This window comes from Chelon labrosus, assembly GCF_963514085.1.
Source record: "Chelon labrosus genome assembly, chromosome: 13".
Classification (NCBI taxonomy): Eukaryota; Metazoa; Chordata; class Actinopteri; order Mugiliformes; family Mugilidae; genus Chelon; species Chelon labrosus.
Window position 1 is genome coordinate 5,846,179 of NC_140346.1, and position 20,373 is coordinate 5,866,551.

The following is a 20,373-nucleotide window of genomic DNA, read 5'->3' on the forward strand; positions in this document are numbered from 1 at the left end:
GACATGCAGTCACTAACAACTGCATTTATTCTAGGCAGTGCGAATGCTCGAAGGACATTATCCACATTCTCAGGGAACACTCCACCATTTGGAGATATTTGCTTATTTGCCGCCTTACTGAGAGTTAGATGAAAGCATCAATATCAATTTCATCTCCAGGCGTTCGATACGGAGCTATCGCACAGAGCGTCAGAGAAATATTTGCAAGGTATTAACCCTGTGTTTGATAGCTGTCAACTCGTAATTTCCTACTCCTGATTAGAAAAATAAAAGCCCACATGACTGTCTGGCTTCCAAATCCTTTCCAAGTTCAATATTCGGGAAGGAGAAGTGAACTGCGAGTGAGGTCACACTCTCCAATGGAAGAAGGAGAAGAAGTGGTTGCAGTGTGCAGCCTAGCCTCGGTGACTTACTGTGTCTGGCCCTCACCAGGGTCCCACTTAGACTAATAGCAGCTGTTCACTAGACACTGCCATTAATCCCTCCATCTTTGTTACGAGACCCGTGCACATTGCAGCACCACTAACGCAACACATGAGAGCACAATGTGAGAAGAACGTGAAATGGAATCTATTATAATGATAGTAATAATTCTCAACTGAATGTGACTGTTTTTTATCATGCGCTTTTTTTTCCTTTCATTTATTTTTTTTTTTTTCTAATCTCAACGTCTGAAACTGCATCTTTTCATGCTAATCTAAGTATGGCATCTGCAGCACTGATTGCGGAGTCAGTGATGAATTCACATAATCATTCGTGCGCTTATCTTGAGGATAGAATACAGTCTGTGGGATAGCGCACGCAATCAATCGTTTGGACAAATGATTTTCTTATTGGCAGAAAGTATGAACTACTTTATCACTGGGGTTTCAAAACGCAAAATTAGGCCTAATACGTGAGCGCATTAATGTGAAATGTGTTGGGCCTAATTAGGCGGCACAGTGGTGTGGGGGTTAGCACTGGCACCTCACAGCAATAAGGTTTCTGGGTTAGAACCTTGCTGTGCGGAGTGTGTCTCCCTCTCCCTCAGTCCAAAGACAAGTCTGTTAGGTTAACTGGTGATTCTAAATTGGCTGTAGGGGTGCATGTGAGTGTGAATGGTTGTTGGTCTATCTGTGTTAGCCCTGTGATAGACTGGCGACCGTCTCTTGCCCAACAACAGCTGGGCTAGCTGATATAAGTGGTTACAGATAATGAATGAATGATTGGTTAAGCCTAGACAGTTACTGTTCCTGTTAATACATCTACTAAAAATGTTACAACATTGGATAATATCCTACTTTTGTTTAGGCTGAGCATACTGTATATCAGCCCTTAGCTGGCTGCACCATTGTATCCTGTATTGTTAGATGCTCACACGTTGCCGGCTCCTGCGGTAAACAGGAGAACACCCGAGCTCGACTGTGAAGACAAACTTGTTAAGAGTTACATTTATTTCACCAGCTGACAGGAATCTCCTGAAGGAACCATTGCCTAGATGGGTCGGGTGATGACTTCCAGCTTCTGTGAGAAAGACCTTCTAAGAGAGTAGTACAGTGGACCAAAGAAAGTGGTTCAGTTTCTGTTTCTCTTGCGCCAAAGAAATGAAGAAATGTTTTACTGTCTGACCTTTTTCCATTTCTTGACAGTGGTCTCTGACACTGTAATGTTAGAATGCATCTTTGTTTATCAAGGAAAACATTCATTTTGATCAGTAAGGACTGAACTAATGTGTCCACAGATTGAGACAATTCTTGGCAAAAACCTAAAATCTACCGATGTATGTGACTTGCATATGTTTCCTATTTCTCTCATCTGTCTCCCCTATGGTGTGTGAGATCAGGGCGCTACTGTCTGGGGCCCCTTTAAGACAATGAAAATGCCGGCATTGCGTCTTTTGCAATGACAACCTTAAACCCCTACAGTCATTCAACAATGCTCCACAACTCCTTGGGGCCCGGTTCTATCTACCTCATGACACCTACCTTGGGTACACAAGGATTGTTGCCTGGGGGCCCATGAAAATGAGGATGCATTTCTGCACAGAACACATGAGGGTGAACCTGAACCACTGTGAAATCCTCTCCAAATATTTCAGTGAATCTTCATTCATTCATTTTGTGTAGCTGCTTGCCCTCTGGAGGGTGTCACTGAGGGAGGCACACTCTGGACACATCGTGGACAGTCCATCTGCAGGGCTAACGGCCAATTTAGAATCACCAATTCACCAGAAGATGACTGATTCATTTGTTCTAATGCAGTGATTATAAGCAAAAATAAGTCTTGAACTTCAACAACATAATTGCAACATAAAGACATATCACCCTGGAGATTGTTAGTTACTTGCACTGAAACTTTGTTTGCCACTTGAGGACTATGTCCTTGTAATTAACTTGGAAATAATTGCATTATCTAGATCATCTGATTTGGTACTGCCTGGCCTTGAAGGACTTAAAAGACTAACCTTCTTTGGAGGATCCAGCACCAGAATTAGAACACAGCTTTTGTCTGATGCTCTGCATGACAACAGTGCGTCACATGGTGCATTCACATTTTAGTGGTTTTCAGATGTTCAACCTCATAAAAATGAGAAATAATTACAGGTGATTCGACTCTGCACACATTTGAATATAAAATATAATTTGAATGCTCCTGAAATTTGACTGCACCTTTACAAAATATACTGTCTCAAGAGCAACCATGAGATTTACAGGATGTGTCTACAGAATATCTGCACCATAACTTAAACTTTTATAATTGTGTTTCAGCTGCTGTCGGTGCCAAAAACGCTGTAATCAAATTAGCGTGCACTGAAATTAGGCAAATTGATACCCAGCACAAATTAATCAAAGTTCAGTTGCAGCATGTTTCATTTCAGGGCAACTTCATTTGGAAGTGGATCTCTGCACAAACTCCAGAGGGTCTGCTGAACTGTGCCTAACGCTACCTGTCAAATCCGAGGGGAGGGGTGGTGGTGGTGGCGGTGGGGAAGTGAGAAGGAGGGAGACGAGAAGCCTAAGCCTTGTGGGAGACAATTTGATTCTCGACAATTAGTCCTTGCTGTCGCTCAGTTTGATCTCGCCCTGTGAAAAATGTTTTCAGGAGCTTTAATCGTGTAAAGAGCACATTTTGGAATGCTAATTAGAAATCTGCGCCACTCATTTTTCAGGGTTAAATCGTACATTCAGAGGCGAGGATGATGCTATGATGGCGAGCATTTATCACAGGCACATCATTATGCACGGTGACAAATCAGCTTACATGTGGGCAGGCTTCCCTCTCTGACTGGATCACAAAAACTGAGGAGGACAAACTGTAAGGGCTGCAAACACTAACTGTTAATCATTTTTACTCCCGCGCCTGAGTTGGCCTGATCGTGCCGTGCCCGCTCTTGCCATGCTTGCCTCTTGTGGTGTGCATAATGAAAAGAATGGAGCCGTCAGTCATAATGGCTCTCTAAATAGCATTTTCTGCTTTATTAGTCATACTTAATGGTGTTGAAGGGGTTGTGAGTGATGCAAAAATCCCTTTGTTCAAAGCCCTTATCTTACTGTGAACGGTTCTTGATCGAAAAAAGATTCCCTGACAATTGAGGCTGAATGTGTTTTACACGCTGGGCTTACTTTTCCTATTTTAGGGGGGAATTGTGGATGTTCTCATCAGAAAGATTGATGGCATGAGAGCGGAAATAAAAGAGGTGGAGACAGTTTGCATTGTGCCACAGTAGGCAGGTAGCTGGACCCAAAAAAAAAAAAAAGCAGCTCCATTCATTTTAGATGGACAGCTCCTGATATTTCATCAAAGCTTACAAAAAAAAAAAAAAAAAACACCAATGCATCACCACTCTATCCATAGCTGGAAAGCAAAATGGAAACCAATTATAAATATCCATCAGAGCCTAAAATGATTCCTGGATGTTTACAGTGTGTAAACGGAGTGTTAGTTAGAATATTTTAGAAAAATTTCTAAAATATTCAGTGAAGGTGGTAATAAATAGGATTTTTTTCCCCCTTGTCTTCAACAAACACTGGAGGGGGAACATTAAAAGCAATAGAGAGAGATGAAGAAGTGGTACGCTTACGCTGAATGTCAATGGTGACACTGGTCTCCTTGCCGTTGGGGACTGCCTTGTTGGAGGCCTTACAGATGATCTGCTGACCCGTCTCAATGTTTGAAGGCGATAGGTAGAGCGTGCTCACGGTGCTTTCTCTCCTGCCGTCCCGGAGCAAGGTCTGCAAAGATTGAAGAAATACAGAATAAAGTACAGGCAGTTGTGTGGATGAATGTTTTTGGGGCCTCTAAATCTATACCAAGAATGGTTGCTCGGTCGGACGGATTGCCATGCTGGAGCCTTGGATTTTCATTTCCATAATCAATAAACAGAACTCTGCTCACTACTTAGATTTTGACCAGCAAATGTGCTGTAAAACTAGTCAGACATACTGGGCTATATCTTGAATAGCAGAGATTCAAGTTGGGATTATAAACAGTTTGATAGACATACATAATGGAGAAGGGGGATAAATGCCTTATAAGCTTAAATGGAGAAAGAGTAAAATTGTAAAAAAAATAAATAAAATAAAATAAAAATGACGTCAATTTTATAAACAAACACATCTACTCCCTTGGGCAACCAGAGGCAAACCCTTCACAATGGTCCAGCCTGTAGTCAGAATGACATAAAAAAAAAAAAAAAAAAAAAAGAGAGAAATATGTTTTTTGAGCTTTCTTTTGTGTGTCTGGAGAGCTGCGCTCCAGTGCATGGCTTGTCATACTCCACAAAGGAAATCAATCTTCTTTTCAGCGCTCATCCTCTGAGCCCTACATTGTGGAAGCCATCTGGAATCGGTTGGTAGCGCTCAGTAGCTTCACTCTCCCTCAAACACTCAGGGGAGGGCTCTGGGAGTGTATGTTAACCAGTGCGGGACAGAACAAAGTCACTGACTAGAACAAATTGCGTGGGCAACGGGGCGCAGTGTGGTCAACCACAAAGTCAAGATGCATTTCCCTGCCATCCCTTTAAAGCCGGCTCACTGTTGCTCTGCGTCTTGTGAAGAAAAGAAGACCTCGCTGGAGAAGCACATCAAACATTTTCCTAAAATAGAAGCAGAACCACTATGTTGACCAGTACGAGCTCACAGTGGACTTGCTTTACCGCACTGCTACCTTTGGATTGGTCCCACAAATATGCAGTAGATTGCTTTGTGGCTTTTCCCTTCTTCTTACAGCACACCATAAACTAAGAAAGACATTCCAAATCAACAGCTAATCCAGCACGCGAGTCTGCAAACACTCCAATTATTAGTTTATTTATGTTCAATTAAACTAAACTTCTACAGTAGCCTAAAGGATAAGATTGGACCTGACAGAAACTTAGCCACGCACTCTAGATTATACGTTCTCAAGAAGTTCAAGAGAGCAAAGAAGCATATAGATCTCAGCCACTATTTTCACTACCCATTAATCATTAGCTGAGTCAAACTGTGGTTCATTGTCACAGTACAAACCACTAGTAATTATCTACTCATTTCTCCAATTTAATGCAAGGGTTTCAATTTAATACAACTCTAATCTAACTATGTGCTGTCCTTTTCGCTTAAGCTTACCATATTGTGAATAATTAAAATGTCACTGAACTTGTAAAATCAGCCAGCAAGACATTTCAAAAGAAATCTTTATCTAACCACTTTATAGTTCAAGTAACCTGGAGTACCTCTTAAGTGCATGTGACATTAGAGAATCTGTAAGCAGAAATAAACAGGCTTTTGTCTGCATTATTGAGTGTTTCGTAGCTGAGGAACATTACCGATCCCGTGAAGCCCCATTTGTATGTGAGGGACCATGTGATGAAATTCATCGGTGTGCGTGAGTCACTTCTAAAGCAGAACACATTAGCTGTCAGACGCGGGATATGTCAATGTAATATCCTTTCTGACACAATCAGGATTGTTTCCCTCGTCGCTCTGGACCTGTCTGAAGTCATTAATCTTAGAAAGGGGGTTAGCTGGCTGCAGCATTGAATTCAACACCATGCCACATTACAAATTGATAAATTTTCATATTCACTGCCTTGAGCCCTTGTTAAGAATACTTATACCCCTCAAAGAGAGGCGTGAAATACAATAAAAAGATTGAGACAGGAGGAGCAGCTTTTTCTAGATATGTTCATTTGGTAATTACTGAAATAAAGAAGCAAAGACCTTCTATTTAGCTTACTAAGTGTTTTTTGTGTTTGCAAAGAAAGGGATCTCACTGGAGCTTTCTTTTTGGCGACCTGCTGAAATCAATTGAACTATTTCTTAGCATTTTACTCTGCTCTGGACTTACAAACTGTAAAGCTCAGACTTCCATTTCAAAGTTTAACGAAGCAAGAAAATGTTCTGTCACTAGAAGAACTAGTGGTTGACTCTGAACTGGTGTCCAACTTGAACATGACCAATCCATACTGGATTTATGTCCCAGATGATTGATGATTCACAACCAGTGAGTCACAAATGACTGCAGCGAGACATGTGGGTGCTGTACGTTAGAGCTATGTAAACACATAAAGTACATGCAGGTAGCCTGTATATTAAGTTATAGCGGCCTTAATGTGCAGGCCTTACAGATTTATGGACGCATTATATAAAGATCCATCAAGTTAACTGCATGTTTATATGCATGTAGTAAGCCAGAGGAGGCATTCAGCATAATAGGTGGTTTATGCTTCTGTCCAGACCCTACTCAGACCCTAACGCCGTAGCCTGATGTGCACCTCCCCAGTTTCTGGCTGCTTCTCCATCTCCTGAATGCTCAAATTGATTGCAATAAAGATGGACCACACCAAAGAAAGATTCACGTTCGAAGGTACAAGCATTTGTATGACTTGTCTTTGGCAAAATTTTGGCGAAAGTTTCAGCTGCCATTGATGGATGAAGCAAGAAATAGAGACAAAAATTACCCCGACTGGCAAAAAAAGACACAGCACCGCCTAGCGTTTGGGTGGTGTTTTTACAGAGCGAGCCAGACTGACGAACACACAAGTATAAATGGCTCGCACTGGTGTAGGCTACGTGCATAGGTTATGCTGTCCAGGTAATGCAGAGGCATAAACTGCACTAAACAAACAGAATAAACCCATTTGTACAATCTACTAGCAAACTAATAAAGACTTTACCCAATTAACATCCAACCTGAGTTCTAAAATATGAACACAACATTGCGTAGAAACATGTTTGCTTTTGCCTTTCATGATATGTGTCACCCAAATAATTCTCAACACGAGGTACACAATTACTTGCATGTCAACAGCCTAATTAACAAGGGAGAACAATAGGAAAGAACAAATTGTCCAGAACTCAGACACATGTGAGAGCCATGCAAATTGAGTACATTCTGAATCACGCATGCACACGAATAACCCTCAACAACGGCTTAACAAGCTCTAATAAACATTCTGGGTGGTAATTGGTCAGTCCCTAAGTGGTAGCATATGAGCTGAGGGAGAAGGAGAAAGGTGTGAAGGAGAGAAAGAGGGAGGATATGAAAACCTTTTCTGGGAATGGGGGCTTCAAAAAAAAAAAAAAAAAAAAAAACGAAAAAGCCTATCCATCTGGATAACTAAAACTAAATGTTTGAACCAAGTGGATTATCTACTAAATAAAATTTAGCATGCTGCCAGCAATATTTATTCCCTGTAAAGTGCGGTTTATTCCTCTGCGGGAGATAGACGGTGTAACCTATGGATGTAGCCTACGCCGGTGTGAACCATTTATACTTGTGCACTCGTCAGTTTGGCTTTGTCTGTAAAAGCGCCACACAAATGCTAGTTAGCGCTTTTTTTCTTTTCTAGTTCCCGCTTCACTTTCTACTTTCTGCTTCACTTTCAACAATGGCGAAAGCTGAAACTTTCACAGAAGACGAGTCATACAAATGTTGCTATCTCCAAATCTCTTCAGTTAACCTTTCCTTGTTGTGTTCTATCTTTATTGATCCAAAACAATCAATTCGAAAACTGCAGAGATGGAGAAGCACCCGGAAATACTAAAACAGAAACACGCTACTACCAAGCGCACTAATCACACCTCTTGTGGTCTGTGTCGCCATGACGCGTAGTTGCATTTCTGGGGAGTTAGAGTCTGAGTGGGGTCTATGTAGGGTCTGGGTAGGGTCTATGTAGGGTGTAGGCTGATGCCTATCTGTTTTTATGTTATATTTGGACATGATAACTGACTTCAATAGAAAACTATATTCTCTCCTGTTTACCCTGCTTTATTAAATTTTGTCAGTATTAAGACATAACATTATGATCGTCATCTAAAATGAAAAAATCAAGTCCATACAATGACACTCTAAAAACTGGATGGAATATGAGATGTCCCTCAGTCATGGAGCTAAATTTAGCATGTAAGCAAAAGCTAATTTAAACATCATTAATATTCCGATAACCCTTCTAACACGTCTTTGATTTCACATCAAATGTACGACTGAGTTGTATTCAATCAACCACATTTAATTCTGCGCCACATAAGGGTTAATTACTTTGCCGTTATGCTATATAGTATGTATGCATGGCTGAAAATATTCTTTACTTTCTTTCTTTCATTCGTTTCCTTTTTATCGTGGTCGCAGAGGTTAAATAGGTTTCTGTGGCTCATCTAAGCTCACGTCAAAAAGATATAATTGTTTAAAGCAATTAGCTGATGGGATCTGTGGTTGACTTTTAATTTTAATAATGAATAAATGAGGTTAATTGCCTTTCTGAAACTTTCGGAGATCTTTTAAAACCAGAACAATAGATTACATTAGATATCCTGTTGAAAGTATAACGAGCCCTTTGGCCTACAGCATTACACCTGTCACACACTGAAGAACGCTTTGACATAATAATGCACAGACAGATTTCAGTTTGCTGCTATATTTGTGAGTATACGTCTCCCACATATTACTCAGTGAGTCCAGTGATTAACATGCTACAAAGTGGTCTTCAAGAAGGGGAGGGACAGAAACAGCAGCTTCTTTGAACACTTCTATAAAAGGACGAAAACACAAAGAACATCTAAAAGAGGATTTCCTCGGCGGAAACTGATATCAATCAACTTCTTATGCTGTAGGCTTTAGCAGTTTTAACCTGGCGTTATATGGAGACATGATTTTACTGCAAAGCTGAATGAGCACACGATAAAAACACCACTATTTTGCTCTTACCAGGCGGAATGGCTCATAAAAATGTCATTACTGTTTTGTTTTCTTTCTTCTTTTTTTTTTTTTAAACCTCCTAACACTGAGATCCCTTCGCAGGAAAAAAATATGCGGCACATTGGGGAAAATGGCTTTCTGACATGGGAATGGATCTTGCTTTCTGAATTATTTGTACTAAGGTTTCCTCTGCAGCGAGCACTGGAACTTCGGCAGATAGGAGTTGCACTTGAGAGAAGAGAGAACATTATTCAATAATTTTCTTGCGCATATTTCCAGAACTAGTCCTTATATTTGAACTGTTCACCTTAATTATTTGGGTTGCTTCCTTCATTATATACTACAGAATGTTTTTTAAAGCTACCCTGACTAATGATGAGCACTGCATCATGTCAATGACTCTCTTCTTTGGTAAAACTAACACACATTTTAGCCAAGTGACAGCTTTAATTATCCACTTTCTCTTTGAGCACTGGTCCAGTAAATAGTTTTCTATGAGGTCAAAGAGATGAGGTTTCGGAGGCCTATAGTGAGAAATTAGCTTTGGGTCAGAGCTATCATTACATATGACACCATCAGCAAAGCCGTTTCTGCGAATCCTCCACCACATCTGCTCACATTAGTCCTCTTCATCTACCGGATATGAGAAGACCATCAGAGCAGATGATTATGCTTACAAAATGTCCCTCCGCTGCTCTTCGGACCCAAAAAAGAGTCATCTTCTTTTAATTGAAGCCATTGCTTTTTAATGTTAGGCAATAGAGATAAGAGGGGAGAGGCACATACTTGGGCTCAGTGCAGGCGTGTGAGCATCCATCAAGTACCAGCACAGAATGTTCTCATATTTGCTTTCGCTCTGAGAGGAAGTTAAGGCAGGAAGCGCGCTCCCCGCCCACCATTAGCAAACGACACCTCCAGCAATCACTTTATTCAAAACGGCCTGGTGCCGTACCTCAGTCCAATCAATGGCATTTATCTGCTCTTTGAAAAAAGCCGATAATGGGATGAGGCAGCACAAGGGAGTGAAGGGAAGGCGGGGGAGGTGTTAGCGCTCTAAAGTGCCTGGTCTCTTTATGTCCTTTGTTTAAATGGAAATAGAACATGACAGTGTTGAATGCGTGATTAGCCTTGAGGACGAATGTCAGTCAAGAGTCTATGGGGTCAGGAGATCCTAGCACAGCGCTGGTGTGAACAGTGGCATCTAAGTGGGAACACGATCTGTCACTGAGAATCACACTGCAACCATGAAAAGTTTTAGGCAGATTCCAGCACAGAAAACGATATAGTCGATTTTATAAGAGTGAACGCTGGAGGAGGAGATCAAAACACCGGAGAAAGAGACAAAGTCATTGATAGCTCCATGATCTTGCCTTCTGCTTGTCTGACTTGATTTGTAAACCGGAGAAGTAAAAGGTCAGCCTTACTTATTTGGAATCAAAACACAACCTGGATTTTCATCTTGGATACCGAGCCAAACACCCACCAATGACTGGCAAGATTCTAAACATCTTACAGATTTTTAGCTTTATGAATTACGCATTTACACAGCAAAGCATGCAAAGAGAACACAAGTCAGTGAATATGAAGGTCTACATATCTGGTATGACACACACCTCTATGCTTACCTTGGAGTACATGGCCCCGTTAAGGACCTCTCCATTACGGATCCAGATGATTGACGCTGCAGGTTTGGCGTTGTCAGCGTGGCAGGTCAAATTGAGAGGGTCACCAGCTCTAAGGCTCACCACTGGCCCTCCACCAATGACTGGGTCCTCAGGGGGAACTGTTGATAGAGACAGACAAGGTGTATGATAGCCATGCGATGATAAACTATTACTGACAAATCATGTTTGAGTGTGATTTGGTTGCATGGAGGCAAGCAAATACTTGGAATGACTTGGAATATCCCGTCATACCTTGTCAATCTAACATTTCACAAGTGTCAGGCAAATACCTTAAACAAAGCCAAATCTGGTGGTGGTCTTTAACTGTTAACTGTCAGCTGTTTCTCAACTCCAACTTCATTCTCAACAGTGGCACGCACATGGAACAGAAAGTCTTAGATATCTGCTGTCTGTTAACCACAAATCCACTGCCTAGCTCCAAAACATTGGCCGTTGTCCCTACAGGCAAAGTTATCAGACAACCGTCGACTGTCTGATAACTTTGCCTGGGGTAGTGCAATTTGCCAGTAAATCCAAACTGTTAGAAAAATATGTAGTATTTGTATTAGTCGATTTAAACTGAAAGACAAATAATGCCATACTGGATTGGGTTATCTTAGTCGTAGTCATCTAAAATCTATGATGAACCCCATAAGACGAAACTAATGACAAATGGCACCTGCAAGGAGTTGACAGCATGAGACCCAGCCTCATCAGACAGTTACTTATGATGCCGACGGGAGACCAAACTTTGGTTCATTGTATACAAAATAGGTCTCTTCAGAAAAATAAAATGCACTGACTGTTACCAGCTCAAAGAAGGTAATGACTTCACAGTGAGAAATGTATTTAAAGCTCAGCGAATAGTGCAGTTTGAGGCACGGACGGAAATCTCAGCGTGGTTCTCCAAATAACAATCCACCCTGTCATCCCTAAAAGCAGATGAAGTGCACAGAAACAGTCCACGTCAACATTAAATGTTACTTTGTCAGTGTATCACCCCACTCAAGCCCAGAGATGTACGTTTCTCCCCTTTGTTTCTTCCAGCTTTGGCAAATATAACAGAGAGTAACAGAGAGAAGAAAGCATCACAACAGAGCTATATGTGCCTTAATGACTCTGATCAAAGTCCTATTCCCATTTTACCCACGAGCTGATCTCTCTCTCTTTCTCTCTCTCTCTCTCTCTCTCTCTCTCTCTCTCTCTCTCTCTCTCTCTCTCTCTCTCTATCTCTCTTTTTTAAGTGAAACTGCAGTGAATTATTGATTGACCTGAGTGCTCATTACAATGCAGATCTGGGGCAAGATGAAATCAAAGGCTGCAGGCAGCTGCCATATTCCCCTGCAATAGCATAGTGATTGGGAGGAAGGCTGTTATGGGTGATATCTGTGCTGTCAGACAGACCTGAGATTAATGGAATGAGTTTGGGATACATTTAATGACGATAACTACAAAAGTACTCTTTTTATGGCGCTCATAAGCGAGAGCGTGCAGCCAGAAAAGTGTGCACATAGCATTCTGTGTCGCTCACTCTTGAAATGAAATAACTGACTGCAAGATGGTTACAACCTTTCTCAGCTAAGTTTTAATTTGAAGCCGTTGAATATGTTTTCTTTTAAATAACAAGCACCTTTTAGATTCAATTCAGTTCAATTCAATTTTATTTATAAAGCGTCAATAACAACACAAATATTCTCAAGACGCTTAACAAAACCCGGCCTGAAACCCCCAGAGCAAGCCTGAAGGCGACAGTGGCAAAGAAAAACTCCCTTTTAACAGGAAGAAACCTTGAGCAGAACCCAGCTCATATGGAGGGACCCATCTGCCTAAGGCCAGCCGGGTACAGACAGAAGAAAGATCAGATCTAATCAGTGGCATGAGTCCTAATTCTGTTAAATCAAACCACAGTTTTGATGCTATTTTTGGCTGACAGCAATATCCATTCATATTTAGATTCGTAATTACCTTTTTATGTAATATGTTTTATGGCAGGGGCAGTTTTGGCTGTTCCCCCAGTGGACTGACATGACCCGTCTGTGATGAGAGGGACGGTATATTCACATGAAACGATGCAGTGGATAATTTAGCTTTTGTGTTTTAATATTTTATATCAACCTTGCTCCATGTGTTTTGCAGACATGCAAATGATATTGCAAATGCTAATGGAACAAGAAGGAGCAGTTGCAGTGAGGTTGAGAGGGTGCAGGTGACGGTCTGCATCTACAGCTTCTTAACTTCTAGTTATAACCAGGCAGCAACCTCAGAGACAACAATAAAGCCAATGGGGGACTGCCAAAGCTGCAGTTCCTCAAATAGCTCCTTGAGGTTGGCTCCGAAAGTAAGTCAATCCTCACAGACCTCCATTTTACAATGCCCAAGTTTACCACAGAAGTGAACTCCAGAGCAATTTTTTTCCATTCATGACAATTGTATATGCAGGTGGCATATCACCCAGGTTGGTCTGTCTGGTTACGTATCACCCGCCTGTCTCAGCTTCACTCATCCTCCACCTCTATGACCGTTCTTTGAATTAGCTGACAGTTCGGAGGAGTCAGGCACTGCCAGGGTAGCATGGCCATTGCCCCAGCACTGAGCTTCAGGAGACCCATAGGTGACTCACCAGAGGGTTAGGCTATCTTTGAAAACACTGCTTTGTGTCCTTACCCAAAAATTGCAAGTGAGGGTAGTTTTTTAGGAGGAGTTTGTTTGGTTGAACCATATGCACACGCATCTGTTCTTCTTCTATTGTATGCTAAACAAATGCTGCTTGTGCTGTGCTTGTGGTAGCATTAAATCCCAACTTTACAAAGTAGATTTTGTCTAATGCAAAATATGGTCACATGTGTGGTTTGATAACAACTCAAGGAGCACATTGAGGAACAGAGCACTCCAGATTTCTGTCAGAGACAAGCTAATGTTAGTCTTAATGCCGTGGTTGATCAATGGATGGGGGTGTCATTTTGGTCTTTTGCTTTTATGCCCTTTCATTGCATAACATTAGTGATAAAAAAAACCCTGACAGCTTGTTCAAATGATATGAAAACACATCCATCACGAACACACATTACCGGTGAGTAAGGATTGAATCAGAGCAGCGTGGGAACACTGAAGTCTGGAGTCTGACTAGACCAGACTACTCTAATTCTGACCAACTGGACCAGCAAATCTGCTATTTCAAAGACAGTTCAGACTCACTGCTTCCTATTATGCGCTCCAGTTTGAAATTCAGTGTTAATTCTCGCCGGCTCCCTTTCATCTGGTCTTCATTAACATGCACAGGGTTGGGAGAGGTAGAGGAATCTCAGGTCAGCACAAGCAGATCAGACAAGGGAGAGTGCTGATCGAGGCAAGTGAGGAAGAATCTTTTGTGAGAACGTGGTCACCTCCTGGTCAGTATTTGGAAACAAGGTCAAGAAGATCACGTTAGTTTTTTTTCTTATGTTAAGAATAGAGCTACTGCATGGTATGCAAATGAGACAGGGAGCATGAGAAAAGCATTATGAGCCGGGCCTCTCCAGACAGCCCTCCCATTTGTCATTAAAGAAAACAAAAAAAAAAAAGTGATAGCACTGTGACAGCTGATTGCTAAAGATCCGCCGTCATTGGCTTGCTGTCAGTGCTCTCTAGCACACATGACTGAAACATTAATTAAATGTCAAGCATATAAGGCAGCCATAAAAGGTTTTATATGGAGAGGGGAAGATTAGAAAGTAAAGTCTGACAGTAGTGACTGATAGGATTCAGACTTGAATACTGCAAATCCAAGTGTGGTGATTTTCCTATTATTGCTCAAAGTGCTCAAAAGTCTCCCAGAAAGTGAGATTAAAGCCTTTCTTTCGAAGGAAATATTCCTCCTTAACACATCAGTGTCTGAAAATAGGTACCGGGGTCAGAAGGTGAGAAAACTAATGAATGTGGTTATACACTTGAAGACTGTTCTAGTAAGTCACTATGCCTCCTTTTGACCTTTAACAGTCTCAGATGTCTGGTATTATCCAGCCTTACGTTTTCCATTGAGGGGTGCCAGAGTGCATTGTGCGAGGCACATTTCACGCGTAGTGGAGCTACGTGGAAGAGGGAGTCACAGGCAAGGAGAGCTCCTCTTTCAGGTCATGTCCCACTGGACGGGAGCTTGCCAGCAAAACACTGAGAGTGAATTGTGAATACAAGGAGATGAAGGACATGTCTGGCTCCCTTCATCCCGCAGTGTCCATACCTTTCTGCTCTACATTAGAGGTCTTATGTAAAAGCGACAGCGTGCACCTAAATAGTTTTCTCTTTAAATAACAAATGTCTCAACTTGCTCAGTTTCTATCACTTTGAGATCCACCAGAACTAAAATAATGGGGGAAAAGTTTTTTTAACTAAGGCAAAAAGGCAATTAGATTTGATTCTGTAAAGCAGGAAACTGCTGTTCGTCTGTGAATCCAGGCACATGAAAGCCTTTGTGTCTGCCGAGGAAACGGGACGATTTGACCAATAACCGAACATCCATTGAATAAAAACGAATGACAAGAAAAAAATAATTTAAATAGATACTTTGCACTTTCTCTTCATCCGAGATCTTTCACTGATCCTGTATCATGACTGCCAGGTCTGACAGTTATACCGAGGCCAAGCCTTGAACTTGAATCAGCCATCATCATTACTGGACTGTTTGCAAACTCGGCAGTCCCTAATGGTTCTAAATTAGCTCTTTACTGCAGCCATTCGATGGACTTGGCATAAGTAGTGTGGTCAGTGGTACAGATTGATCGCTCCTCTTTAATTACAGGACTGACTCACTGCAAACCCCGCTCCACTCACTGCCCCCCCTCTCCCTCTTTTGGATAATAATGTAATCCCTTTCAACAGTTTCGCAAATTTGCATTCTTCTGTGGGCGTGCAGACACGGGCGCTGTCGGCATGCATACGCGCAGACATCAACTTTTGCAATTATTTCAGAGATTGCGGCTTTTATACAGGGGTTTGTGTAAATCAAAGACGTAGGACGATGCACCATATATGATACACCACTTTGTTGCTTTCCTCATCTGAAAGGGTTATTGATTTGTCATTGTGTCCAAGGGCTTCCTTTAATTATAAATGCCATGGTGTATAATAAGCTATTTTTTATTTTTTTGGTTTAGTTTGAGGGGGATATCTTTAACCTATCCCAGTCTCTTTGGTATATTCCACAGTTCTGTTTTAAGGCGCCTAAAATTTCATGAAGGTCTACCACCTCGCCCAGTCTGAGATAAGACTAGGGATTTATTTGTTTACTTGTCCAATTCTACAAAAGCTAGACATAAAAGACTATAATCCCTGCCTTGGACGCCTCAGTCAAAAAAGAAGAAAGGACACAGTGATGTCAGAAACTGTGGACTACAGTGAGATCATTTCCTTTTAGTGCCTAATCAAAAATATCCATAAACGAGACCAAGGCATATTGACGTGTAATTAACTCAACAGTGCACGGCAGAAAGTCGGTCACCTCCAAGAGGGGCCTGAGTAAACCCTGAGGGTCATAAAGCTGCCTTTTGCCCCATGATACATATGAATTCTCCAAACAGCGGCGGACATAAAACTCCCCAACACAAAACATAAAACTTGAATTTATGTGAGGGTTGGCTGATAACATGCGCGAGCTGGAAAGTCGGCTTCATTCTGGGTAACAACTGGTGTTGCCGATGGTGAACCTGCTGGGTTTTCTGGGCCAAACCAACATTGGGGAAACTTCTCCAAAGAAGCCAATGAATTCTTGCGAGCGCCCCGGCTTTCCAGGAGTGTGAGCAAGGGAGGAAAAGCAATTTGGAGGCAAATGAATGAGAGAGGGCTCCTCACGAGGAGGCTGGAAGGTGTAGGGGAGGGGAAGGCTGGCAGCGTGGAGCCGCTGTAGCGCTGTGCTTCAGGAGACGTGTCCTGAACAGCAATGAGCTTCCTGACTTTCCTGTCTATTTCAGAGGAATGCATGCACGGGCCGCCTGTCACCCCACTGCGACAGCTTGCAGAGTTTGTGATAGATAGATCAGGAAAAATGGAAGACGGAAAAAAAAAAGCAAAGCAGAGGAGAGGAATACCCAGTGCAGGTGGATACAAGAGACACGCGAGGCTCACTGGCCCAAATCACCGGCCCTCTTCAAGTGCTGTCATTGTACATCTGTTTGGAAGCCAGGAGATCCTCCACCGCGTGTGTGCGCATCCACACGAATACAGACACACACACACACACACACACACACACACACACACACACACACACACACACACATATATATATATATATATATATATATATACACAAAACAGGAGAACGGGCGAATTAAAGAAAAGAAAAGACAGAGAAATATATTTTACAGAATGGCAGATGGCAACAGTAAACACTATGGCAGGCTGTACAAAATGAATACACAACATTAAAAAAAAAAAAAGCAAAAGGAGCAGATGACTGATTTGCAGAAAAAAAAGTGTGCACTCCTCAGAAAAAAAGTAATGAGACAAAAAGAAGCGTGTTGGAAATGAAAGGACTGGGAAGAAGATTAAAAGCCCGTGGTAGGCACAGATTAATTTTGGTAACCTGTTAATGAATGCAGCATGGAAACACTTAGTAAGCATTCGGTAAGCGTTGGTGTCACGTTCTCCGCGAGCGGCGCCAAATAAAATGGAGGGAAGGAATGATGAAGACGGGATGAGGAGTGGGGGAGATGCCAGAGCTGTCAGAGACGTGCAGCGCTTGCTCCGTCACAACGCAGCCATGTGCAGCCCCAGAAGCTGCTCTCTACAGATTGCGAGGGTGCTGACATTGCTGCTCGCCACCCGGCTGAGTTGTGCTCTAGAACTGTGTGTGCGTGTGTGTGAGTTTGAGGGTGGGAGGCAGCCAAATCGGGATTCAGGTTCCAAATCTCTGTTAAAAATAATATTAAAAAAAACTCTTATCTGAAGGTTCTGCCAATTAATAGCCCTTTTGGTTTCTGAAAGTTTCTTAATGCCAATCACAAGTTTGCTGACAAGCCGCAGTTAGCTGAAGCAAAGCTATTTACTATGTAGCGTGAATTCCAATCAGCTCAGCACCTGTACACAGTTGGTACTGTTGTTTTGCAGAGCACAGATGTATTCATGTCATCTCTCCTCCTTCTGTTGAAATGCCGAGAGGGGAGGAAAAAAAAAAAAACATCCTACATACAGTCTGTCTGCCATAATCACGCACCTGTTCGCTGCCTCTCTGATATCATAGATGTAGTTATCATCCCATCTCGTGTTGCAGACAAAATGGCAGAAAAGGCAGCGTAATATGAATGTTAAAGTCAGATTTTCTCCCAGAATGACTGCCATTTAGGACACCTTATCTCTCCCTATGCTACTGAGATGCTTGGCCAGACTTAAATTAACTTTTGTTAGAGACAAATTGGTTACTTACACGGGAAGCTGACAAATTTAATACGATTTTCTCAGGATGTGGCTCTCTCACACGCGTTTTCAAGAGCATTACTCAGTGGGACACGTACGGCTGATGTCTATGGCCGTAAATCACAAAGCGAAGGCAACAAAAGCACGTGCGTATCTACACAGGCAAGGTACTTGGAGTACAATCTTGTTCCTTTTGCTATAAATGAGAATTACTTACACCACACAACTTATTAAAGCTTCTTGTTGTCTTGAGACAGTCATGGAGTGTATGTAATAGTTTCTCTCCTTTTTTTACTGGATAAAAACTTCCAATTCATCTTTTTTTTTTTTTTTTTGTACCCTGCCCTCAAAGTTCATTTCCATTACTAAAAAGATGGCAGCGTGATCCTTGAGAAATAATCATTTCAATTCAGACTTATCCACAGAAATGGCTGATTCAGCTTTGGCAGTTGGAAACAACAATAACAAAAGATACCCTTGGGCTTTTGTGTACATGCATATTGTTGCCGGAGCGTGGGTCCAAAACATTAACAATGCGGGGAAGGGAAAACAAATATCTCGCACACAATGGTTCATTCAAATGGCATGCTATCAATTATGTTTGTCAGACGACCAGCGTCGCATTGTGTTCGTGAATGCTTTTCATGTTGAAAGATCTTGTGGAAGGTCTTTGAATTTCACCCTCTGCAACAGTACTTCTCATTTGCTATTGAATGAACCGTACACGGGTTCAAATCACATGTAAAGCTTGGAAAACGCTGGAAAGACTGTCATCAGACAACGACAATAGCGCAGCCTAAGAAATGTCATTTCATGCTCACACGGGCCCACATGCATAATAACTGCAAACTGCTTGTTATTAGTTTGCACAACGAGCCATATTAACTGCATAATCAGCTATTCACACTTTTCTACTGTCCTCCGACACAGTCTACTTAATTAAATCCAGTTGGTAACTTTTGATTATGGCGCCTACAATAAGTATTACTGTTGTGACTGAGACACCAACTCCAATATATATGTTTACATAACTATTGAGACAGCTGTGTGGTTTTCATTGTATTTTCTCCTAATAGAGTGTCAAGCTTTGTAATGCCTTTTATATTGCTCCAAGCAAAGCATGTTAAACATCATTTCACAGGCATTCCCCAACTTCTGCCTGATCTCAATAGCATCATCTGCAATGTGACCTTAATGACCCCGCACCGGACGGAGATGGAGCAGGGAGATATAACCTACATCGAGCCGATCACCCCGGCTACATTGTGTTGCATTCTTTCGCAGTCGTTGTCTGAAAATAACTCCGAAAGGTCAAAGGAGAATCGATCAGCGGGAAATCTGCGCCAGTAACCCAAAGCGAAAGAAACCGTACTGATGGTAGATCAACTTTAATTAATAACTTGAGAATAATACAGCCCAAATTAATATTTATCACGCTGATATCTTTTTGAGTTTATCTTTTGCAAAAGATTTTAAAACTTCAATGAACAGAGATTACAGGGAAGCCTCTGTTCTCTCTGCCTTAGTTTGCAAACTGATTGTCTATTCTTTTGAGACCGTGTTTTAATTTAAGAGAACTCAGTAATCAGAGAAGTTCACAGCTCTCCATTGACTAGTCTCTAAGTCATGAAGATAAAAAATGGTAAGAATGAATGAAAAAAAAATAGACAGCAAATCCAAAAAAGTCATAAAAGAGAGACTAATCTACTAAAACGACAGCAATGTGTCAACAAATGGAGCTGTATCTTGTTATTATTACTGCACATTTTTCTTTTTGGAAAACCATTAACATGCTCTAGGTTTATTGAAAGAAGCACCACAGATGAATTTTTCAGCCCATAATCAAACAACAGTGATCTCCCTCCCGTTCATTCGAGTGGTCTCCCACCTAAAGATTGCAGCAAAGGTCTGGAGAGGTGCCAGCTCGCTGCAAGGGATATAATTAGCCTCGGGGGTCTTTTTTGGACCTGAAACCCCGCATTCTCTTCCTTCATGACTAATTCACAAGACCTTGATTCTCCTTTGGCTCGTGAGGGTAAGCCTGCAAGCCATGCAAACGCTCGGCTGGGTTAAGTTCACTGTCTGTTTGGTCCCAGGGGCTTTTTGATGAGGGGACTCCTTTTGTGTTTAGAAACGCTGATGCAGTCTGCGTGCTTTTTTAACCTCC

General features: G+C 41.8%; 1 protein-coding gene across 1 annotated transcript in view; it reads right to left on the reverse strand.

Moving 5' to 3' along the window:
- The window catches only part of kirrel3b (kirre like nephrin family adhesion molecule 3b), a 150,306-nt gene that overhangs the window by 33,202 nt on the left and 96,731 nt on the right, over positions 1–20,373 (reverse strand). The window contains exons 4-5 of the mRNA XM_084558884.1: positions 10,782–10,939; positions 4,061–4,211 (exon numbers count right to left, since the gene is read on the reverse strand). Of these exons, the coding sequence (XP_084415010.1) occupies positions 4,061–4,211; positions 10,782–10,939 (309 nt within the window). The remainder of the gene's footprint in view (positions 1–4,060; positions 4,212–10,781; positions 10,940–20,373) is intronic.